Source organism: Trichosurus vulpecula, chromosome 7 (assembly GCF_011100635.1).
Source record: "Trichosurus vulpecula isolate mTriVul1 chromosome 7, mTriVul1.pri, whole genome shotgun sequence".
Lineage (NCBI taxonomy): Eukaryota > Metazoa > Chordata > Mammalia > Diprotodontia > Phalangeridae > Trichosurus > Trichosurus vulpecula.
Window position 1 is genome coordinate 9066709 of NC_050579.1, and position 25744 is coordinate 9092452.

The following is a 25744-nucleotide window of genomic DNA, read 5'->3' on the forward strand; positions in this document are numbered from 1 at the left end:
CAAAGGCCATTCTGGTTACAAATATACATACATATATGTATATACATATGCATATTTATAATATATAAATATACATATATAAATATAGATATATAAATACACACACATCACTGAGTCTTTGTAGATAGCTTACTGATGTAGAATCTAGAAGACTTTGATTCAAATTCCACTTCAGACACTTACTGGGGGTCTGAACATGGTCAAGTCACTTAAGTCTTCTGAGCCTCAGTTTCTTTGACTATAAAATGGGGATAATATCTCTAATATGAGAGGCAGTGTGGTACAGTGGCTAGAAAGCCAAGCTTGAAGCAAGAAATAGCCAGATTCAAGTCCCACTTCTGACTTATACAACTTGGGTGATTCTAGACAAGTCAATTAGCTTCTCAGTACTCTAGATCACTCTCTAAATTTGTAAGTTGCAATTTAAATGCCAATCTACATTTGGTAGAGTGAGGTTCCTCATGCAAGAGTTCCCTAGATCACCAGTTCTCAAACTTTTTAGAGTTAAGACCCCTTTACACTCTTAAAAAGTAGAGGATCCCTTTCTACTATAAAAATTGTGTTTCAGGACAAAGGTTTTGTTTCTGTAGATGAGAGGTGTGAAAACAAGGCCTGTTGGTCTTTTGTGGCTGCAACACTTCTGAACGCAAACAAAACCAGATGAAAATGTAACTGAGAAATATTTAACAAAATAAAAATACAATGAAACATAGACAATGTTAGTTTGTGATTTTCTAATTAAATATGCAACCCATATGGATCCTTATGTACAGCTTAGTGGACCTATTTCTATTTGTGCTTGAAACCACTGATGTAGATTGTATTTATTGATATTTCATACCTTAGAAATTAAAACTGATAAAATTTTAAAATATTAATTCATTGAAAATAACTTAATTTTATGTTAACATGAATAATAATGATTTAATTTAAAACTATTTTAGCGCAGAGTGGCATTGTTTTTCATATTTTTGTAAATCTCTTTATTATTATTACTACTATTACTCTTTGTTACTTAAAAAAAGACAAACAGGAAGGTAGAGAGGAAGGCTGAGGATCAGAGAGTGCAGAAGTGGGAGAGAAAAATCCAAGGCTGAAACAGGGGACACAAGTGTCCAGTGCAGCACAAAAGCCAGGTCATATGGGAACAGAAACCACATCATAAGTGAATAAGTAACAAGTCAGGAGGGGGATATTCAATCTGGTGCAGACCACTCATTAATGGAAAACTGGCAGGTAAGGGAGGAGAAGAAAGTGGACAATGAGAGTGGTTAGCCAAGTTACTGGGAAAGTCTTTTTCTTCTTCTGGCTTTAGTCCTCTCTGCTGAACAATGGGGAGATTGGATGAGATGACTTCTAAATCCCCCTCCACCTCAAAATTTAGATGCTGTAATCCTGACATACAAGTGTTGTCAAGGCAGTTTTGCTCAGAGTATGGTTTAGGTCCAAAGGAGGAGAGAACAACGAAGAGGGAGAGAGAGATACTGGATTAACCGAAGGAAGTAAATAATTAATATGAAGAACCAAAAGTCCAGTCTCTCTTGGAATTGCCTCTTGCCTCATGAAATTTATTGCTTTCATAACCCACATATATAAGGCAGAGTGTTGTCAAAACTGCAAGGTTGTGAGAAGGGACAGAGAAGAGTTTAGAGACGCTGCTTTCTTAGGGATCCTGGATGTTGCAGAGATGGCCACAGGGTTTCAACCTCAGCCCTGGGCTCTGGTGGGGCTGGCTCTCAGTGCTGCCTTCCTGGGGTTTGTCAAAGGGGGAAAACTGCTGGTGATCCCCTTTGATGGCAGCCATTGACTCAGCATGTGTGAAGTGGTCCAAGAGCTCAGCCTGAGAGGCCATGAAACTGTTGTCCTGGCACCTGAGTTGTCTTTATATGTCAGGGAAGGACAGTACTACACTTTGAGGTCCTTTTCTGTCACATTCAGCAAGGACAGTTTTGAAGAATTAGTGGGATCTGATTTCCAATTGATATTTGACCCAAAACCTTTTCTGAAGAGAGTTTTTGACATTGCTATACTCCTTAAGAAGATGGGTTATGTATTTTAAGTTTCGTACGGACTTATTCTATAACAAGGAACTGATGAGGTCCCTGGAAGAGGCCCACTATGATGCCATTTTAACTGATCCCACTAATCCTTTGTGGCACTGTATCTGTCCATTCCAGCTGTTTACTTCTTGAGAAGACTCCCCTGTGGTTTAGATACTGAAAGCACTCAATGCCCAGACCCATCATCCTATGTCCCCAGAATGGCCACAGAAAACACAGACCACATGATATTCCTACAGTGGGTAAAGAACATTCTATATCCTTTGCCCTGTTGTGGCAATGTACCTGAAACCCTATGAAAACCTGTCTTCAGAACTCCTTCAGAGAGACATGAGTATAGTGGATGTTCTGAGCCATGAATCTGTGTGACTTATGAGGTCAGACTTTGTAATGTATTACCCTAAACCCATCATGCCAAACATGGTCTTCATTGGGGGCATCAACTATGCCAGTGCCAAGCAGCTCTCTCAGGTTGGTATATGATGCATTAGCCAACATTGCAGGTGCCACTCAGTGGATTAATTAGATGTCCTTGTTTCTAAAAGAAAATCTGACTACTTTTTTAATTAGTCCCCAAAACTTTGGAGAGCCAGGATTTGCCGACAAGATTGTCTTATAAGGTTTGTGACATTTTATGAATTAGGCAGAACTGTGCGGTTGGTTTGAGGCAGAGGGATAGGTCTGAGGGGTTTTGTTTACATTTTTTGCCAGGATTTCTTTGTGTTGTCACTCCCTCCAGCGCTCCAGGCTTTCAGGACCTTAGGAATCAGGAGACCTGGTTCTACCAAAGACTAACTGTGTGGCCACAGCACTTGTCAGTTTATTTTCCTCTTTAGTCAGTAGTAGATGTAATACACAGTCTTGAGCTTTTTCAATGACCCTTTGGGACTTTGGTCATAGGCTTGGAGACTCATAGGTTGAAAGGACCTCAAAGACCTTCTAGTCCCTCCCCTCCTTTTATAAACAGTGAAAGGCAGTCTGGTTTGGTAGATAGAACACTGCACTTGAAGTCATAAATATTTGGATTCAAACATTTTCTCCCTCTGTGATGCTGGGGAAGCCATTTACTGGACAGAGATGCCCACTCTCTGGACATCAGTTTCATCATCTGAAAAATGAGAAAACTCAGCGATTTTCTAAGGTCTCCTCAGTTTCTCAATCTATGAACCTATAGAATAGAGGACAGCTACATAGCACTGTGTATAGAGTGCTAGGTGATGAGAGCATTGACTGGGTTGGAGGCTCTGGGAGTGGAGAAAAGGCAAGAGATATGACAGATGATATGAACATAGACTCAATAAGAAATGGGAAGTGACTAGAGATGGGGGGAGAAGCAGAGGAACTACCCAACCCAAGGTTGTGAATCCAGGTGGCTGGCAGGCTGGGGGTGCCATTAATAGAGATGGAAGGGTTTGGGTGAAGAGGAGTGGGACCTTGGTGGAAATACACTGATTTGTGTTTTAATTGCAATGCCAACTCAATTCACTAAACACTTGTGAAGAAATGATTTGAAAAAGAGTGGCAGTGTGGCCGAGAGGATAGATAGGTGGCTTTGGAGTCAGTAAGTTGAGGGTTCAAGTCTTCCTCTAACCCAATGAATTATACACTGGGACTTGTTTCCAACCAAGAAGGCAGAAATGTTAGTATGAGCAGATGGGATGAGTAGGAATGTGGATTCTATGACCAGGTCATCTTCTCTTTATGATATGTAAGTAGGTAAGATCTGCCACACACTGTAGACTTTGAAAGATATGGGAGATGGTGGCAGCCTGCTTGTGTCCACAGGGAAATGATTAACCAATGAACTTCTTATAATTCCATGACCATGATGAGAGGTTTGGTTTTTTTAGTCATTACTAGAGAATTCTGTGGGGTAGGAACTCCCTGCTCCTAAACAGTTGGCAATTCCTCCTTCACTCTTAGCCTTAGATAGCTGTTATAGGCACTGAGGCATTAAATGACAGGCCCTTATGAACTGCAGCCTACCTGCCAGGCACCGTGCTGGGCTCTGGTGCACACAGGAAGGCAAAAACCACCCCTTCCCTTTAGAAGCAGACACTCTAATGGGAGCAGACAGTGTACAAATAATGAGGCATGTTCAAGACAGATGTAACTGATGGATTGTAATGGAAGAGAGAAAGAATTCATAGGTGAGGCCAGAAGAAATCCTCCTGAAACAGGTGAAGTGCAAATTGAGACCTAAGGGATGCCAGGAAAGCCAAGGTTCTACCAGAGAGACTTGCAGGCAATAGTGATGAAGACTCTGCTCTACCCTATCCCATCAGGCTGTGAGGGAGGGAGGCCAGCCCCTGAACAGCTGCACTTGGCTCCTTGACTCGTGGAAACTGATGGGGTGTTCTCTTCATTCAGAAAGGGACAGGGTGGTCATTATAGGATTTTATTTAGTTGTAATTTTGTAGCCCCTTCCCCCTTCCCAATCCTTAAGGAAAATCACCAACTCAGAAACATTTCCATTCAAAAGCATGGATGACTCAATTCAATTCAACCTATCGATTATCATTTATTAAGCTCCTGTTGTCTACCAGGCATTGTGCTAAGCATGGGGCATACAAAGAAAAGCACAAAATCCCTGATTCCAGGAAGCTTGAATTCTAATTGGGATAGTCAGTCAAAGATACATAAATCATTATGTAAAAGCTATGTACAGATCTACAAAGCACCTACTATGTGCCAGGTACTGTGATATGTGTAGGAATATAAAGACAAAACCCAAATAGGCCCTGTCCTCAAAGACTCTCATTTTCATCCAAATAGCTCCATTACCAAGCATTTATTAGGCACTTATGCCATGCTAGGATCTTTGCTAGGTGCTGGGGATGCAAATACAAAAGGGAAGTAATTGCTGGCCTCAAAAAGTTTACATTCAATTAAGGAGATATATAAGTGTGAGCAATATGCAAAAAAGGAGGGGAAGAATACTCCCACCCATGAACACAATAATGGGACTGGACAGATTTTAATTGGGGGGATCAGAAATGATGTCTTGAGTATCCTGTAGATTCAAAGAACCACACAGCAAGAAGAGTTTGTAATGTGAGTCTATGAATGTGTTGTGATCGCTGTTGTTGGGGAAGAATATCTACATGGATAAGATCATACATTGAGAGAATCTATGGCAATGTGGGGGTGGGGCTGGTAGAAATCTGTGGCACAGCCTGCCCGCCATCTTTGCCTAGCTTGGCATGAGAGGGCACTTAGAATCCCTAGCCCCTTTGCCACTCTAGCTTTTAAAAGCAAATGTATTGTTCTTTGTAGTTTATCTTTTATCAATAAGGGCAGTCATGGGGCTGGGCTAAATATTAACTAGCTATTCAAATCAGTTGGAGGTAAGACAGAGAATTACAGATCAAAGCTCTTTGGTCTAGAGAGAAGTAGCTTGTAGCAAATGGCAAACTAAGGGAGAGATGACTGCTCAATATTCCAGGACTCTGGGACTCTTTCTTTGGGTACTCTGCTTGAGGATGGCACAGGGGGAAAGGTTGCTGGTGATTCCAGTGGATGGCAGCCACTGGCTCAGTAGGCATGGGGCCCTTCAAGAGCTGTGGGTCAGAGGACTTGAAATTGTGGTAGTTGCCCCTGAAGTGACTGCTTTTATCTAAGAAGCCACATTTTATGAGCTCAGACGGTATCCAGTGCCCTTGCAGAAGGAAGATCTGGAGGTCAGCTTTCAATGGATTAAAAATGATCCCTTCCAGAATTCCATAGTCTGGGAGACTTTTTCTAGAACAATAGAGAGGATGAAAAATAGCTCTGATTTGCTTTTTACTGCCTGTTCCCACTTGGTCTACAATAAAGAGTGGATGACCCGCCTTGAAGACATGTACTTTGATGCTGTCCTGACTAATCCGTTCCTTCCCTGTGGCCCAATCATAGCCCAGTACCTCTCTCTGCCTGCTGTCTACTTTGGGCCCAGAGTACCGTGTAGTCTTGATTGGTCAGCACTAGGTGCCCCAATCCTTCCCCTTGTATCCCAAGAAGCTTCTCTGGCAACACAGATCAGATGACTTTTGGGCAGCATTTGAAAAACATGTTGCTCACTGCAGTCCAGGCCCTTTTTTCTGACTTTGTCTATTCTCCATATGAGCATCTCGCTTCTGAACTCCTTAAGAAAGAGGTGACCATGGTGGACCTTCTGAGCTATAAATTGATTTGGCTGTTGAAAAACGACTTTGTGAAAGAGTGTCCCAAGCCAGTCATTCCCAACATGTTTTTCATTAGGGGCATAAACTGTGTTTATAAAAAGCCATTGTCTCTGGTAGGTATTGAAGCAAATGTACTCCCTTTCTTTTGAGTCTATCAATCAATCAAGTATTTTTTTCCAGTGCCAGCTACAGGCCCAGTGCTTTATTGGGCACTCAACATACCAATACAAAAATGAGAGAGTCCCTGACCTCAAGACGCTTATAGCCTTCTCAGTAGATAGAACATATTCCCAGGATACTTATAGAAAAAAAGAAATACAGTATAATTTTCAGTGTGGGTATGATGAGTGGCCCTAAGAATGAATGGGAGGAATCCAGTGAGGTTGAATTTAAGCTGAGTCTTCAAGAGTGGATGAGAAGGGTAGTCTAAGATGTGTAGGTAAAGAGAAAAAGAAATCCAGGCAGAGAGGACATACTGTATAAAGGGACGGAAGCAGAAGAGGAGATTCCCTGGCTGTGCCACTGTATGCCAGCATAGTATGGCATGTGCCAGTCTGACCTTGAGTAGCTCTATCAGATTGATTGTTAGCATTTTTTATAATAACATCTCACACATGTATCCTGCTTTTTCATTTTCAAAGCACTCACACTTAATTATCATCTCCCTTGGTTCTTGCCATAGTCCTGACAGGTCACCAGATACAATCATTGGTATTTTACACATCTGCCAACCAAACCTTAGAGAAGGGCAATGACCTGTCCAGGTGCTCAAAGCTAGTCAATGGCAGAACAAAGACAAGAATCATGATCCAGAGTTCTCCTGCCTACCCTGTCCCCACTCCCATATGGTATTTTTCCCTTAGGGATAAATTTTCTGACTTGACTGAGGAATTGGCATAAGCCTCTTTAGTGCATTAAGTGCATTTAGGTTAAGTGCATTAAAATGACAGCAGACAAACTGGACAATTTAGATTATAGAAAATTAAATGTTTTCCATAAATAACCTAATATAGTAAAAATGAGAAGGGAAGAGGTAACAGAAAAAATCTTTGCAACAGTTTTCTCTGAAAAAGGTGTGAGACGAAAGCTGTATGAGGAACTGATTTAAATTCATAAGGTTAGAAGCTAATTCCTAAAGGATATGAACAGGCAATTTTCACAGAAAGAAACCTAAATTATCAACAATCACATGAAAAAGGCAAATCACTAATGATTAGAGAAATGTAAATTCAAACATCTCTAACATTCTGATTCCCACTATCAGGATGACAAAGGTGACAAAAAGGAGAAGTAAACAAATGTTGGAGAGTTTGTGGGAAAACAGGCATTCTAGTGCAGTGTTGGCAAACACATGAATTGGTCCACACATTCTGGAGAACATTATATCCAGAAAATTACCAAGTTGTGCGGACACCTTGACCTATCTATACCACTACCAGGCCCATACTCCAAAGAAATTAAAGAAAGAGGAAAATGGTTGATATCTACAAAAATCTTTATAGCAGTCCTTTTTATGGTGGTCCCAAATTGTAAATTAAGGGGATGTCCTCTTATTGGGGAATTGGCAGGGCTGGACTGGAGTTGGCTTGTACCAGGCACCTACCCCTGGGAACAGATAAACAAATGGTGGTATGTGAAAGTAATGGAATATTATTGTGCCATAAGAAATGATGAAGTGAAGAATTTCAGAGGCAAGTGGAAAGACCTCTATGGGCTAATACAGAGTGAAGTGAACAGAATTAGGAGAAGGTTTTATATAATGTAGTAACATCACTAAGGAAAAACTTTGAAAGACTTTTGAGACACTCATCAACACGATAAACCATAAGCACAAAAGAAAAAAGATGAAATATTTCTCTTGCCTCCTGCCACAGAGAGGTCATGAACATAAAATGCAGAAGGATTCATATTTTTCAGATGTGGCTAGTGTAAGAATTTGTTTTGCCTGGACTATGTATCTATGCATTGAGAGTTTTATTTTAATTTTTTTTAATTGGCTTAAAACGGGATTAGAAAAAAAGATTAACAGAAAGTAAAAATAGCAAATTGCTTTTAAATGTCACAAGGTAGTGAAGCAAATGTTGTATTTGAGCCTTAGACTGCTACTCCAAATACAGTAAATACTTCCCACTGTGCCATGCTACTTTCTGGATCACATAGGTGGTACCTATGTCATGGGGTTGTGTATGAGGATCAAATAAGATGGTGAATGAAAATTGTTTTCTGAAATTCAGAGAATTACATCTACGTTAGCTGTTATTGTATTATAATGTGAGGGGTAGGTCAGAGCTGTTGGATCATTATTAAGTTCTGAATGGTGTGATGTGGAGGTGTAAATAGTTGACCCAGATGGGGGTATGGACCAGGTTCTAGGCTGCCCACTTTTTGCCATTAGTACTTGGCTCAGTGCTGGGCATGAAGGGAGAACTCAATAAGTATTGTTGACTTGTGTTAAGTAAAGAGTAGGCAGGGACCAATCCAAGGAGAAATCTAGTTTCAGTGATGGTGGCAAATTGCTGAGAAAGATATAGATAGCGTACTTGGTCAGGTAGTCATTGTATTGGATAATTTTGGAAGTCCCCTCCAAAGCTGATCTTTTGGCATTCCTATGCCAAATGTTCTTGCCACAAAAAAAATTGCAAGAGATTGTGCTAAGCTATTTGAATAAATGAATCTCAAGAAGTTGGAGTGTATCAATCTTCTATAATCGAAATTGTCCAGTTTGTCTTCTGTCATCTCCTCTATCACTTTAGCTATGAATTATTTCCACATCCACCTATCTCAAAGGTAATTTCTTCTTTGCTCCTCTAATTTATTTCTGATATTTATGACCTTTCATGTCCAGATCATATATCCATTTGGAGTTTCTTTTGGTGTATTCTGTGAGGTCTTAGTCTAAACCTAATTTCTGCCGGACTGCTGTACTGTTTCCCCAACAAGTCTCGTCACAACTGGAGCCATTGGGTCTATCAGACCCTGCATTACTGTTTGATTCTGTATGTCGTATACTTAACTTGTTCCACTGATCAGGCTCTGTCTGGGGGAATCACTGCCAAATTGTTCGGATGATCACCACTTTGTAGTATAGTTTGAGATCTGGTACAGTTAGATCTCCTTTCTTCATTATTAAACTTGAGATTCTTGACCTTTCATTCCTCCATGTGAATTTTGTTATTCCTTCTAACTCTAGAAAATATTCTTTTGGGAATTTGATAGGTACAGCATGAAATAAGTAAATTAATTTAGATAATATTACCATTTTATTACAGTGAATCAACCTATATTTCTCAAATTATTTAAGCCTGTATATCTTCGAAGAATGTTTTATAGTTAGATTCATACTCTCCCAAATATATTATAGCTTCTATAGTTATTTTACAGAATTTTCCTTTTTTTAGATCTTACTGCTGGATTTTGATAATGCTGGATAATGATTTACATGGATCTATTTTCTATGTTCAAAACCTGCTAATGTTAACTATTTCAGTTAATTTTTAGTTGACTCTCTAGGGTTCTCTAAGTACATCATCATATCAATTTCTTTTTCTTGTCTTATTGCTACAGCTAACATTTCTACCACTATGGTAAATAGCAGTAGTGATAATGGGAATCCTTGCTATACTCCTATTCTTCTAGGAAAGGATTCTAACTTTAATTCATTCATAATGTTTGCTTTTCAATTTAGCAGTAGTGATAATGGGAATCCTTGCTATACTCCTATTCTTCTAGGAAAGGATTCTAACTTTAATTCATTCATAATGTTTGCTTTTCAATTTAGCAAAATTCAATTTACTATATCAAGAAAAAGTTGATTTATTCCTATAATTTATAGAGGTTTTTACTAGAAATCAGTGTTGGATATTGTCAAAAGTCCTTCCAGAATGTATTTATATAATCATATGGGTTTTATAATTTATATCATTAACAGGGTTAATATTTGTTAATATTTATAGTATTCCTTATGTTGAATGAATACTGCTTTCCTGGTATAACCAAAACCTTGTTACAATATATAATCTTTCTAATATGTTGTAGTAGCCTACTGCCTCATTTTTTTTGCACCAATGTCCAGTAAGGATAGTAGTCTATACTTTTCTTTCTTAGTTTTATCTCTTCCTGGTTTAGGTACCAAGACCACATTTGCAATATAGAAAGAGATTGGAAAGGTGTCTTACTTTCTTCCACTTCATCTCTACCATCTGGAAAATATATTTACTAGTCATGCTTAATCTCCTTCTGAGACTACCCTCAATTTATCCTGTATATATCCTGTCTGTATAGAGTAGTTGGCATGTTGTCCCCCTTCCATTAGACTCTGAGCTCCTGAAGAGTAGAAACTGTTGCTGTTATTTGCCTTTCTCTGTATCTCTTGCTGTTAGCACAATTCCTGACACATGATAGGCACTTAATAAATACTACTTTTTATGGTATGACTTTAGAATTATGTTATTTAGTCTTCAATTGTTTTGAAATTATTTCTTCAATTTTTGTTGAGTATAAATTGTATTACTTTCTGATCATTAAATTGTGTATTTAGTGTTTCTGCTTTTCTACATTTTGGGTGAGGTATTTATGCTCCAATATATAGTCAATTTTTGTAAAGGTGTCATGTACAGCTAACCCTAACCCTAAAATGCCTCTGACTCTGACTCTAACCCTAACCCTAACCCTTTCTATTCCCATTCATTGGTTCCCAGAGAGCTATCATTTCTGATTTTTCTAAAGTTCTATTCAAGTCCTTAACTTCTTTCTCATGTATCTTCTAGTTAGATTTGCCTAGATCTGAAAAAGTATACTAAGGTCCCCCACTGTTATAGTTTTATTATCTATTTCTTCCTATAATTTAACATTTAAAAATATTTAGATACCACGTTATGGGGTGCATACACATTAGGCATTGATATTTGTTCATCATTTATGCTGTTTTTTCCCTTATCTAAAATAACGGCTACCACCCCTGCTTTTTTTTTTAGTTTAGCTGAATCATAATAGGTTTTGCTCTAGTCCTTCATTTTGATTCTGTGTGAATTCTTGTGTTTTCAACTGTTAGGTTCTGTTTTCTAATCCATTTTGTCATCCTCTTCCATTTCATGGTTGAGTTAACCTTATTCACATTATAACAGTTGTGAATTTTAATTTAATATTTTCTTCCATCCTGTACTCTTGCATTTTTTTCTCTTTTTTCTCCAACCTCCCTCTCTATAAATAAGAGGATTGGAGAAAGGGGAGTTTGCCTGACACTTGTGCTTTTATAAGTGAAAAAGCCATATATATATATATATATATATATATATATATATATATATATATATATATATATATATATAAAGAGAGAGAGAGAGAGAGAGAGAAATTTTCCATCTGAAAGCAGTTTTCCCCAAAATAATATTTTTTAAAGTTTGATAAATTAAATGGCCATGTTCTACATTCTCAAGGACAACAAGAAATATACTTACTTGTGCATATTACAACATAAGCAACTCATTGCATTAATACAAAATAACACCTAATTAAACACAGATGTAACCCAACACAATTCAGGATTCCATTACAATATCACTATAGGAGTTTTTGTTTAAAAACTTTTTAATTCTACTTTATTTTCAGTTCCAAATGTTCTCCCTTTCCCACTCCTCCTCAGGTTAAAAAAAAAAGCCCACCATTACAAATATATATAGTCATGCAAAACAAATGTCTGCATTAGCCATATAGGAATACACAATTCAAAAGCTTTTTGGGCATAGTCCCAAGTTGCTTTTTAGAATAGTTGGACTAGGTCATAGCTCTACCAACAGTGTATTAATGTACCTATTTTCCCATATCCCCCCAGCATTTACCGTTTTCCTTTTTTTGTCGTCTCAGCCAATCTGATGGGTATGAGGTAGTACCTCGGCATTGTTTTAATTTGCATAGCTCTAATTACTATTAATTTCAAGCATTTTATATAGTTATTGATAGCTTTAATTGCTCCCTCTGAAAACTGCCTATTCATATCATTTGACCATTTATCAATTGGGGAATGACTTTTATTCTTGTAAATGTGACTCAGTTCCCTATATATTTTAGAAATAAGATTTTTATTGGAAAAAAAAATAAGTGAAAAAGCCAGTTTCCTCTCCATAGTAGCTCTTCTCTTCTCCTTCCCTCACTCTGATGCCAGGTTGTTCTTTTTTCTTCCTTTCATTTTGATATTCCTTTCATATTCCTTCTTCGAGTATTCAAGCTTATTTCACATACAGCTATTCCTTTATTCATCATGCCTTCCCTCTTAGAACTTTCTCCATCCCCCTCATCCCAGTCTCCCATTTCCCTCTTGAGTTTAATGAACTTCTGTAATGAAATCTTTGTGTTTGTGCATAATTGTGTTCACTCTTTCTTTATCAGATATAAACAAAAATCATATGAATATTTATAATGCCTACTTCTTCCTCCATTACTGTATATGCTTTATCTTATACACCACTCAGTACATTTTATTTATGGAGCAATTTTCCCTCAGATCCTCAGAATAATGTATCTCCTGATATTTTATCTGAGAGACTGTCTCTTCTCAAGCTTATCTTATCAGCATGCATTATAGAATTTTTTTTCTCTCCCTTTAAGTAGTCAAGATGACCACACATGAAGAGGACAATGTCTTGCATAAAGTTTTCAAAGGTATCACTCTAGATGGAAACTTTTCTTGTTTCTTTATCCAATCTGTAGGTCTGAGGCCAAGGTCATGGAGATAATTAGGAAGTGGGTAGTAAAGTAACAAGGATTGTGTGTACAAGGACTTTGCCCTAAGAAACTTGTATGCCATTCATCCTGTGCATGCATCATGGGCATTGTTAGAAGCTCCATTTCCCCCCTCTAGATTAGGATGCTTCACTTTTCTTTTCCTCAGAAGAGATATTTGCTGCATCATTTCATAGGAACTGGTCTAGAGTAAAGGAAGCAAATTAACTTTATTCTCTGTAAATGGGGCAGCCTTAAACTCTATGTGTAATTACAATTATGGGTATACGAGAGGAGGTTGAAGAGTGTGGAGGAGCCAGGGTGTTTAAGCCCCTTATTCACATTAGCATGTTACAGTGGAAGTTGAAGATGGGGTTCTACTACTAGCTACACCATTTACAACCTGAGTGACCTTGGGAACCTCACTTTCCCTCTTTGGGGCTGTTTCTTCCTATGAATACAAGGAATTTGGATTGACTCCTTTCTTTAAAGTAATCACTTTCTGAAGTCCTCCTCCCCAATGTTTTGTCCTTGACCTCTCCAAGAATATTCCAATGAAGAATAAGCTCTAGCAAGATGGTCCAAGCTGGATAAACCCATGAGCATGTCCAGGACTATATCTGCCACCTGAGGAACAGCATAGCTAAGTGCATAGAGACTCACCAGAATTTTACAGGAGGATGAATCGTGTGCCCACAGCAACTCCTAAAGACCACCTTCTAAGGTATAGAGGGGTTGCAATCTATTTTGGTAGAGGAAATGCCCATCCTAGCGGAACTCCATGAATTCTGGAAGTATTGAGATAGGAATGAGTAGCATAGGGTGAATCAGAATAGATGACATTTATGTGACACATTATGGGTTCTAAGAGCTTTCATGTGCATGATCTCATTGTACCCTCACAATCATCTTGCTTCTACAATTCTACATGGAATGTGTCTGTGCTGGAGTATATGGATTCTCAAAGGATGTCAGTTTCTGTCTTTTCTCCTCCTTTCTAAGGCTATAGCTAAGGGAAGGAAATACCGCAAAACAAAGTCTCTGACAGTCACCTGGACTCAGTTTTAGGATGCCAGACTCATCAATTACAGATCTAGAGATCAGAGGTCTTGTTTCCCAACCCCCAAATTTCAAAGATGAGGAGTTGCGGACACAGAGAATCTAAGGGGTTTGCCAAAAGTCTCTTTGCCCAAAGTCTATTTAGATAGCAGATCCTGAACTCAAACTCCAGGTGTCTAACTCCAGAGCTAGTGTTCTCTCCACTGTACCACACTGCCTCCTTATCTTCCTAAGGAACTTCATCAAGGGACTTTTCTGCCTTCCACAGTCTTCATACCTCTCTTCAACCACCTAGGTTAGGTTCCCACAGGAGGAAAATGCAAACAGCCACCAAGCTATGTCCTCTCACAAAAGGGAAACACAGGGCAAATGGCTGAGATACCACCCTACTGTCATGGATTTCTTACCCTCTGCCCTCGTGGTGCTCCCATGGGGAAGACAGACAACTATGTACAAGCAAAATAAATACAGGATAAATTGGAGGTGATCTCAAAGGCATATCACTAGAATTAAGAGGGATCTTAGATACCACCAACCCCACTCCACCCGCCACCCCCCCCCACACACACACGCACACAATCACTCGCTCACTCACTCACTCACTCACAAATTTCCCTTGGGGCATGATTATTACAATTACTGCTCTGGGTTACTGGGATAGACCTGGATTCAGATTCTGACTCTAGAACTTCTACAGCAACTGTGCATTAACTGGATCTTCTCTGGAATATTTCTGGGAGACTATGGACAAGCATCACTCAGAGAAGGTGTGGGAGGGCTGTGATTTGCCCTGATGGAGGGCGTTCACATGTTGATGAGTTACTAACCCTTTGCAAGCCAGGGCCAGAATACCTCTTCCATATCTGAGAATTTCAGGGGAGAGAACATCAGATAATATCTATGGGGTCCCTATTGGTGAAAGCCAAGAGAGGTCATGCTGATCAGTACATGACCTTGTATGTCTGAGCATTTACCAACAGCACTGGCCTGGCTCCTGGGCTCTGGGACTCAGGCCCAATACTAAGCCAGAAGCCAAAATATTGGCCAAACTCCAATAACACACTATAATGTTTCTTCCTTCATCTTACCTCTATAACTACCACGGGACTTTTCCAGGGACTTTGTGGAGATCTGCCATACATCTGGCTGGCTACCCCAGAACACCCCTGTTGTAATTTATTATTAAACTGCTTAAAATCATTCTGGACCTCCTAGCCGCAGAATCACCCTAGCCTCCCAAAATGGGGGCTATCTCCAGACAAGGTACTATTTTTGACCCAGTAAATCCCCACTGTTGGGTACTCTTTAACTTCTACCATGCAAATTTCTTGTTCTCTTCAGCTGATTGTTTGACTTCCTGATTAAATATTAACTTAGATCAATTTCTGTAGAAGAAGTAGGCAAAAGGAGAAGTATTGGACAAAGTATTTCCAATGTACTAGGTGATGCCGACTAGGTGGAGATATGTCTGGAAGACCGAAATCTCAATATGTCCTACTCCTTTGGATTTATTGCTTGGCATTTGCAAAGGAGGGCAAGCTGTTGGTGGTTCCACAGGATGGTAGTCATTGGCTCAGTATGCATGGGGTCCTTCAGGAGATGCAGCAGAGAGGACATGAGATCGTTGTGGTTGCCCCTGCCATGACTTTACATATCAAAGAAGCACCATTTTATACCCTCACACGGTACCCGGTGCCCTTTCAGATGGGAGAGTTGGAATCCCATTTCCATGGGATGAATCATGAAGTTTTTGAGACATAATGACTTTTGGAAAATTATTTTTGAAACAATAGAGAGAGTGAGAAATGTCACAACTTTGCTTCTGTCTGTCTGCTCACACTTGGTTTACAACAAAGAGCTGATGACCCATCTTGGTGACAATCACTTCGATGCTCTGTTCATGGACCCTTTCTTACCATGTGGCCCAATTGCAGCCAAATATCTCTCTTTGCCTGCTATCTACTTTTTGCATGGATTGCCGTGCAGTTTAGACTATGATGCCACACAGTGCCCCAATCCTCCTTATTACATTCCTCGAGGGTTCTCAGAGAGCACAGATCACATGACATTTTTGCAGAGAGTTAAAAACATGCTGGTTGCTCTATCCCAGTTCTTCCTTTGTAATTTTGTGTACTCCCCATACACACATCTTGCTTCTGAACTCCTAAAGAGAGAGGTGACTGTCATAGACCTTCTGAGCTATGGTTCCATTTGGCTCCTGAGAAGTGATTTTGTAAAGGACTTTCCCATATGGGTCTCAGAAATCCCAATATGGTTTTCATTGGGGCAATAAACTCTGCTTACACAAAACCATTATCTCCAGTGAGTATTGCATCAACTTCCTACTTTTTTAAGCCTCCTGACTGTGAGAATTTGCTTAGTTAATGATTTTGTTGTGCTTTCCACACTTTATTGCAGGTGTTCTCATGTAACCTCAGTTTTACTGTTCAATAACCTGAAGAAGTAATTGGGTGGGGGGTTTTATTTCAGTTTTATACATTGGCAATTGGGCATCAGACATGGGAAGTTACCCTTCTAAGACTCTATGGATGAGAGCAAGAATTTGAGCCTAGTTCTTCTGATTTCCTTGCCAGCACTCCCCACTGTGCTGCTGCCTTCCTAGTAGGTGCTGCCTTAGCTCAGGCACTTCGAGGCAGTGGGAGCTTTCTCCTCTCCTGAGTTGAAGGCATTGTATGTTTGTCTATGCACATTTGGTTCCATGCAAATAGTTTGGACATTTTACTGAATTTGGTTTTGGTGTCAAGATTATGCTTGTTGTTGGTAAGTCATGTCTGACTCTTTGTGATGCCATGGGCCATAATGCACCAGCCCTTCTATCCCCCATCTCACATAGTCTGTCCAAGTTCATGTTCATGACACTCTCTACCCATCTCAACCTCTGCCAGACCCTTTTTCCTTTTGTGTGCAGTCTATAGTAGGGGCTTCTTATCCAATCCTCATTTTCTCTCTGCCTGTTTATTAAGTGCCCGCAGGCCCCTCTTCATGCAGTCGATATTGAGGCTTCCCTGAGTGCCAGCTAAGCACTGAGGAAGAAGCAGTGAGCATAGACCCTGGCCCCTACCCTACCTGCTTCATCGCCCCAGAGAAGATAGCCTTCTTCACTTATCTCTGATCTCTCAAACTTCTTCCAGCTAAAACTGTGAGATTCATTCTTAGGTAAGCTTTGTGCAGCATGGCTCAGGGGTTTAATGTCTGTCACCTCCATTTACTCCATGCCATGATGTTAAAAAGAAGAGAGAGCATCAATAAAACATCTTTATTTTAAAATATTAAAAATGCAAACAAAAAAGGTAAAAGGGAATGGTTGACCTATGGAGAGTTTATTCAGTCATTGTGGGATGGGGTTGGCATCTATCAGGTTTTTACTATGATTTCATCTTTATCAGACTGCTGTACCTTTAACTACATTGCCTTGTTTTTTTTTTCTTTCTCAGAACCAAGCTTTTTTTGATCTCAGAGAAGGATATCGTGCACAGATTGTATGATATTTATAAAATTAGATCCTTTCCTCTTATTTTAGGAATTCGAAGCCTATGTGAATGCTTCTGGGGAGCATGGAGTTGTGATCTTCTCCCTGGGCTCTATGGTCTCAGAAATCCCAATGACCAAAGCCATGGAAATCGCTGAAGCTTTGGGCACAATACCTCAGATGGTAAGGACAACACCCTGCCATTCTTTTACGTCCCTAGACAAAGTCTAATAATTGCTGCCCCCCGGGACCCAAATGGGTTGTCTTTACTACGACAAGGGGTTTGTAGTTTCATAGCCAAGCTCTCTTCCTCCACCTCCCAGTCATGTTCCACTGAGTTTAGCCAAAGCTCACTTAACTATCCTCTTTACAAATGCATTTTAAAAGTAGGACAGAACATCCTTTTTTGGATACTTGTTTTTCTTAGATATATTTTGAATGGGACTAAAAAGTTGACTGTTTACTAAAAACATCCGATTGGAGATTGTCGCATTTCTTGGATGCATTAAGTATATGAATAGCATCATAGCAGTCTAGACTTGAACCTGGAAGGTACCTTAGAGGTCATGAAAACCAACCCCCCCATTTTACAAATGAAGAAACTGAGGCCCAGAGAGATGAAGGACTGTCCCACAGGTAGTAAATAACAGAGATAGGATTCGCCCTTAATTCTTCTGACTCTAAACCCAGTGCTCTCTACCCACTATATCCCACTCCTAATACTTTGGACCATTTACGTTGTATGACTACTTGATTTAATGGTGGAATATTCCCCTTAAAGGTCATTATTCCACTTGTGGAGGCCTTCAAGCCCAACTCTCTCATTTTCTGGTGGGAAAACCCCAGAGAGGTACATCCAAGATTACACAGGGAACAATCAAGTGTCAATATGGGTTTTGCACCCAGGTCCACTGACTTCAATTACACCATACCTCTTTTTTGTGAGTTAGAAATGACATGCATCCTAAGGCAAAAAAATATCTTCCTAGAATGAGTCAGGGATCCATGTTAAACGAATTTAGAGCAAGTTAATCTATGGATTTTATAACATACAAAATTCCCAAATCTTGAGAGAAAGGTATGGTCATAACCCTTTCTATCCCAGCCCTTCTCCAGGTCACTTTGACCTGAGTTGCCATATCAGCAAGGAACAACTGTAACCTCAGACTCTTCCAGAAACTACCCAATGAACCAAGGCCTTTGATTTCTTGCTTTGAAAAGTCATATTTTTTTTCAAAGGGCACAAATGGGAGATGGGCTTAAAACAAAGGATGTATGTATCTTTGATGGAGTTCTTGAAGGACATATTCATTCATCACAAGTCTTTAGGGGTCACCACTTCCTCTACTAGGCTGAAACTGCATCATGTGCTTTTCTCAAATTCATTACTTTTTGCTCTTCCAAGGTATTGTGGCGATACACTGGAACACCACCATCTAATCTAGCCAAGAATACCAAACTTGTGAAATGGCTCCCACAGAATGATCTGCTTGGTATGTGTTCAAGTGTGTGGTGGGGGTAGGAGGGATGAAGTATGAATGTGAAAGTGAGGTTACAATGGTGCTTGTAGTCTGTATCCAAGTGACCATCAGTAGACAGAAACAGGGACAACTCTAATGGTTTTTAGTTGATATGGTACATGCATAATCTTAGTTATCTTCAGAGCTGGAACCCCACCCCCATGGCCAGTTAATCCAACCTGGACCATTGTAGGAATTCCTTTGATGAAGTCCCTTACTAGAGATTATTTTTTTTTTCTTTGACTGAAGACCTCCAGTGAAGATGTACCCATAACCTCCCAAGGCATTCATTCCACTTAGCTTTGGGAGAGTCTTGTTGTTACTGAGTTTTTCCTGACATCAAGGCTGAATAGTCTTTTTGCACAGTTTCTAATTTAACACTATGAGCCAAGCAATAAGGGCTAATTCCACTGATTCGTGGCCCCATATTCTGACTTCCCACAATAGATAATAGTAACAGTAGCTGTTTCTAGTGCCCTCAGATTGTGAAATATTCTGTCCTCTGCAAATTAGTAGATTATCAGGTCATGGAGATGAACTCTTTCTCTATTTTCCTTCCTAAGCTCATCCAAAGACCCGGGCATTCATCACTCATGCTGGATCTCATGGGATCTATGAAGGGCTGTGTAATGGAGTGCCAATGGTGTTGATGCCTTTGTTTGGAGATCAGATGGACAATGCTAAACGCATGGAGTCAAGAGGGGCAGGAGTAACCCTGAACGTCCTTGAAATGACATCTGATGATCTCAGCAAGGCACTGAAGAAGGTTATCAATGATAAAAGGTAAGAAAGCAAGTTGCGATGGCATGGCCATTTGCTACAGACATCTAACTGTAATGCTGCTGTACCCCTTCTAAGGGCAAACTCCAGATTACTAATAAGATAAACTGGGAAACAGTCACTCATTTTCATTTCATATTAAATTAATAGCATCTAGGAGCTCTTTTTCTGCATTGCTATCACCTTCCAATGACTTCTCTACCTCACAACAAAGTACAAGTATTCTAAACAAACATCTCTGAGCAGGAACACCCTCTGTGATTTCCTAACAAGTGGTTCTATTTGACATACAGTAAAATCTGAAATACTTGGGAATTGATGACCTGCTAGAAATTCTACTTTGTACCTTGGGATGACTGTAATTGAAAATTGGAAATCTGCTTTGATATGTCTCCCACCCTTGCTCCTACTTCCACCCTCAGGGACCAGGCAAGACAAGTCTACTCTCCCTTCCACATGACAGTCACGCAAACCTTGAAGGCAGCTGTCATGTCTCCCCTAAAATGTTCCCTTCTTTAGGCTAAATCATGCCCAGTTCTATCAGCCAATTCACATTCAAGTTCATTCTTGATCATCACCCTCTGCATGTGCTTGACTTCATTAGTGTCTTTCATAAACGAAGTAGCCAGCCTGAGCACAGGACCCCAGATCCAGTATGTCCAGGCATCCTCATTAAAGAAACTCAGCTTGGATCAAGGCAGCCCCTTCCAGTCTTTCTGACCACCATGTCACACCCTTGAGTTCTAGACAGCAACCCTGCAGTCCATAAGACATGTGTATGAACTATGGTCTAGTCACATGTCTTCTACCCTCTGATCCTGTCTCTTCTTTGATCTTTCATTCACCAAATACAGTTTTAAAAGCCCTTTTTGGAATCCTTTGATTTAACCAACCACCTCCTTTTATTGTAGCCTTGAGGATGCTGCCATGATTTATCCAGGGTTTCATCACCTTTGGTTTCCTTCTCACCCAGTACTTAGTGCACAGCCACTTCCTCATTGACTGAGCTGAGTTATTTGATGAGCTCCCTATGCAGCCACATCAGGATCTTCAGACAATTCACCTTCTTTCCTCTTCAATGAAATAAATAATTTTGGCTCATTATTTTCGGCTTCCTCTCCTTCTTGAGCTGATTTCCTTTGTAGAATTTTAAGCCATAGTATCCTAGACATTCTTTTTTTTAACACTGAAATTCACCCACTAAAATCTTGGGCACCAGGAAGATTTCTGACATTTCATCCTCTATCACAGACACGGTAATGAAGTGTTCACTTTTCCCCCAAGCGTCCTGTTATGTTTATTTCAACAGTAAGCTCCCTGTCAGTAATCAGATTCAGATCAAAGGAATCATTCTTCCTGAGATTTACTCCACATCTTCAAAGGTCAGCAAGGGAATGGAGTAGTTGCTCCAGCTGTCTGCCTTAAGCAGGGAGACACTTCTAGAAGGTATAGAGGTAACTGAAGTGCACCATTGCTCTACCATCCTGCAAGTATAGTACCTTTGTGATTCACTTCAGGAACCATCATTCTTCGTTCTGGTTATGCAGTCTGCTATTTACTTCTTCCACTACCATGCCTCTGTCTCTTCCTCCATCAATCCTCCCCAAACACTCTCCACCGTGTTTCACCACCTTGATTTGTAGATTTCCTCACAGGAGTCGATTTCTTCATATACACTCAATAAATTCTTGTTGAACTGAATTGTATTGAATATATAATATTATTTCATCCTCTTTTATCTACTCTTTTCCATTTAGGCAAGTTATTTCCTACCCCTGGTATATTCTAGTCGTAATTCACATCTCATTCATTAATAGAACAGCACATTTCTGTGTAGGCTTCTCCATAATTATGTTTCTTCTTATGGAAAACCCATTAATTCTGTGGCATCTGGCTCTGTGGATATAGGCAGACTATTTTCTTCCTCCCTCACTATTTTCTGTTTAATGCCCTATTGATCAAATTCACAAATCTTTAGCCAATTTTATTTTTTGGCCCTCATTAAAGGCAGTCTTTTCCTGGTCAAGTCTATCATTTCTAGCTCTTAAACTGTAGTTCAGAAATTCAAATCCTATTCTCTGACACTGTCTTTAATCTCCTTGGTTTTACTTACCTGGTTATGTTTGATATTCAGTTAAACTGTTTCTGTCAATGCCCTAACGCATAAATCAATTGCCCTAATGCATAAATCAATTGCCCTAATGCATAAATCAAAGCTGATCTTTGTGTGAGAAGATCTTCTGAAGAAATCCAGCTTGATAAACTGAGTGAAAAATAACCATCTAAAATCCCAAGGCTTGGGTTTGAGTCCTGTCTCTCATTCTTACCATGGACTAGCCATTTCAATTCTCTGATATTTAGTTTCCTCTTTTGTTAAATGAAGGAGTTGTACTTCATAATCCCCAGAGACTCCTTCCAGCTCTAGCATCCGTGAAGTTCTGGCCAACCTGATGGTTCTTCCTTTACATATTATCTATCTGTAGCTAATACTTCGCTATGTTGGTGTCTTCCGATCATCTGTTAATTCAGTAATTAATTAATTCATCAATGACATCAGTTCTGAAATTGATCTATGATTTTAGTTCTTTCTTTGGAAATGGGCCACCTCCAGGAGAATGTGAATCCACCATCCCTGGAGGTCTTCAAGTGGAGATTGAATAATCACTTCTTGAGGCTAACTTAGATGGGATTTATGCTTTGGAAGTAGGATTGATCAGTTAACCTCTGCAGTCCTTCCAGCTCTGAAATCCCATGATTCCATAATTCCTTAATTCTGGAATCTATGAATCTAGCTTCTTATGGAGTGACCAAATAACCTTGAGAAAGAAATAGAAAACATCAAAGAAAGAAGGTCTTGGCTGCTGTGTAGCTTGGCTACTTCTAGAGCTGCCCAAAGAGGGCATAGTTCTCTATCATTGGAGGCTTTGTCTATTAATCTACATTTTTTAATATTTTTAGCTACAAGGAAAACATCATGCGCATGTCAGCTCTTCATAAAGATCGGCCTATCAGCCCCCTTGACCTTGCTGTGTTTTGGGTGGAATTCGTGATGAGAAACAAAGGGGCCCCACATTTACGCGCTGCTGCCCATGACCTCAACTGGATCCAGTACCATTCCTTGGATGTCATGGCTTTCCTCCTGGCTATTGTATTGACTGTTGTACTAATTGCTATAAAATGCCTCAAGTTTTGTTTCCAGAAATGCTTTGGCAAAAAAGGAAGACCTAACAAAGCCACCAAACCTAAGTCTCATTGAGCCACACTTTGAAAACTAGATGAAATTTTAGTTTGTTCTCTCTATGGTTTCAGAAAATGTACCCATAAGAATTACATGCACACCCAAGCACACAAATACACATATGTACCCTCATGCAAACAGCTCATTTTCCAATCAATTTTTGATAAAGAAAATCTTAATCTTATTTTGTTGTTTATTGAAGTAGGAACATAGAGCCCGAGAGCTAGAAGATGACCATTTAGTTCAACCACCTCATATCATAGCTGAGGAAATGGAAGTGCAATGAGGGCAAACTTTTGGACTGAAGATGAGTCTTAGAGGAGGGACCTGATATCTGATTTCCCATTTCACATGGAGTAGAGATCAGCTGCCCTCAGTTTGGCCTAAGAGGATAGAATTAAGAACAATGAGGACTAAGGGAATTAGATCATTTATGTCAGGGTCAGTGAAGACCTCATAACAATTGGAACTATCCAGCAGTCATGGCCTGCCTCAGGTAGAAGTGAGTTACCATTCACTGGAGCTTTCCAAGTCAGCCCTGGATGACCAGTGCCTGGGAGGTTGTGTAAATACAACCTGGGAGATTGATCCAGGCACAAGTTTGAGTCGATGACCACTGAAGTCTTTTCCAACTCTCAAATACTGTGATTCTAAGACCTTCTCTGGGGTTACACGGCTACTTTGCAGCTGAGCTATGGCAGAAGCCAGGTCTTCTGACTGTTAGCCCTCCTTTCTCCCTTTCAAGACACTATGCTGTCAAGACTCAAAACGCTAGAACATGACTGCAGAATCGATTCTTCTTCCCCATTCTTCAAGATTCTAGCTTCAAATCCTTTGCTTAGAACAACTGCATGAGTCAATTATCCATTTGGAATCATTTTTTTTTAAACTGGAAACACATACAGCACCCCTTTTATGTGGCTTCTTAATGAGTTGTGATTGTAAATCATTTATTATCAATGTTAATGCATCACCCCACCACCTTCTCTCTAGTTCCAGCCTCTATTTCTTTTCAAAACGCTGCTGGCTGATTCCTTCCATTAGGGCTCAAGATTCATGCAATCCCTTTGGACACAGGAAGATGGGCACATCTGCTAAGTTGGACTGCTGCTTATCTTCATAATGTTTGGAATTAGACTGTGTCCCTCAAATGAAATGGATTGTTTCGGCATTTCAAGACCAATATAGATCAGGCCAAACAAAGAAAAATGTCACGTGGTGCTCTGCTAGTACAAATGGATCGAAATGTTATCAGTCATCCAGAAACAGTGTTTGTAGCAAAGTCACAAGTAATCATATTGCTCAAAACACATCAAAATATATGAATAAATCCCTAACTGTTTTTCCTGGAGGCTCTTGTTTGTGACTTGATTTTGCTTTTGTGTGCATTGTTTTGGCTTCTTTTGGTAACCATTTAGTCACTGATTCATTCAAATGTATGTTTGTGGAACAGCAACAGTCCTAATGGAGTTTTCAGCCTAATATGGCCACTTAAAAGCATACTGATATGTTGCTACTTGGTTGCATCTGCAGCCTCATTGATGTGGGTCCTCCTCCCTCCTTCCAAAGGTCCAACTCCTTCTAAAACCCATCCATCCCTTCTCATTCTTCCAGATTCTTGTCAAAATCCCCCAGTCAGTAATCAACAAGCTTGAAGCACTCAATGTCCTAGAAGACTTCCTCCTAATGTCTCAGCACAATGCGGATGCAAGTGGAGCACACAACTTGTCCATTTAGCACTGTGGCCTTTGCTGTGCCACTGCCCAACCCCCTTCCAATCTCTTTAACACTGCTTCTAGTGTTCAATTCTTCAATGGAAACAGAAGCTGTAGAAGGGTGGGATCTTAGGGTTGTAGACTTAGACCTACTAGGGGACTCAGAAGCCATCAAATCTAGCCCCCTTATTTTACAGCTGAAGAAAGTGAGAAACTTGAAGGAAGGAGCCCAAGATCTTCTGGCTGCCAAGTGCTGAAGCCAAGATTCAAGCCTTGATACTCTGACCACAGGATCAGATTGAGCACATCTGTGGCAGCCTTGTTTCCATCACCATGCTTCTTACGATTTCCCTTTGGGTGACTGACAGTCTCAGTTCTTTGGCATCCCCAGTGTTCCATGGCTTACAGCTAAACAATATTGCTAGAAGAACCTTGGTATTTAAAAGACATTTAACTTGAGAATATGAGGTTGGGTAGAAGGTCCCACAGGAGCTCAGAGAAAGGAGAGAGCAATTCTTGATGCAGGAAGGGGGAGTCATGGACAGCTTCACAGACTGAATGACATTTGAGGTAGAACTCTAAGGGCAAATACGGTTTGGAACGAGTTGGGAAGAAGGAAGAGCATTCTAGGCAGAGTGGACATCTTGACCAAAGCAAGAGAGATCAGAGAGTATGGAGGTATAATCAGGGAAACACAAAGGTACATTTGGGCTGGGGAGTTTGGAATTCTTCCCATGGTAATGAAGATTCAGCACAGATTTAAAAGCAAGACCATGATGTGACAAGGGAGGACAGCAATATTGAGGACTGATTCAAGTTGGGAAAGACTGGAGACATGGAGACCTTTAGAATAGAGTCCAAGAGAAAGTGAACGAAGGCTAGATCAGGACAGTTTCGGTGGGAAAGTATAAAAGGTCCAGATGAGAGAGATCAGACGGTGTAGAGATGACACTAGCTGGTACCTCTGAGCTTGACCATACAAGTCTATCTGTGCTGCCTGAC

General features: G+C 40.0%; 1 protein-coding gene across 5 annotated transcripts in view; it reads left to right on the plus strand.

Moving 5' to 3' along the window:
• Nucleotides 1-24378, plus strand: part of LOC118856159 (UDP-glucuronosyltransferase 1-2-like) — a 79507-nt gene extending 55129 nt beyond the window's left edge. For 4 of the 5 annotated variants that reach the window (XM_036766280.1, XM_036766279.1, XM_036766282.1 and 1 more), the window contains exons 2-5: nt 17541-17672; nt 18895-18982; nt 19573-19792; nt 22748-24378. In XM_036766280.1, coding sequence (XP_036622175.1) covers nt 17541-17672; nt 18895-18982; nt 19573-19792; nt 22748-23045 — 738 coding nt within the window. In that variant the 3' untranslated portion in view covers nt 23046-24378. The remainder of the gene's footprint in view (nt 1-17540; nt 17673-18894; nt 18983-19572; nt 19793-22747) is intronic. The other variant, XR_005010841.1, reaches the window with a different exon arrangement.
• Nucleotides 24379-25744: the final 1366 nt, after the last annotated feature.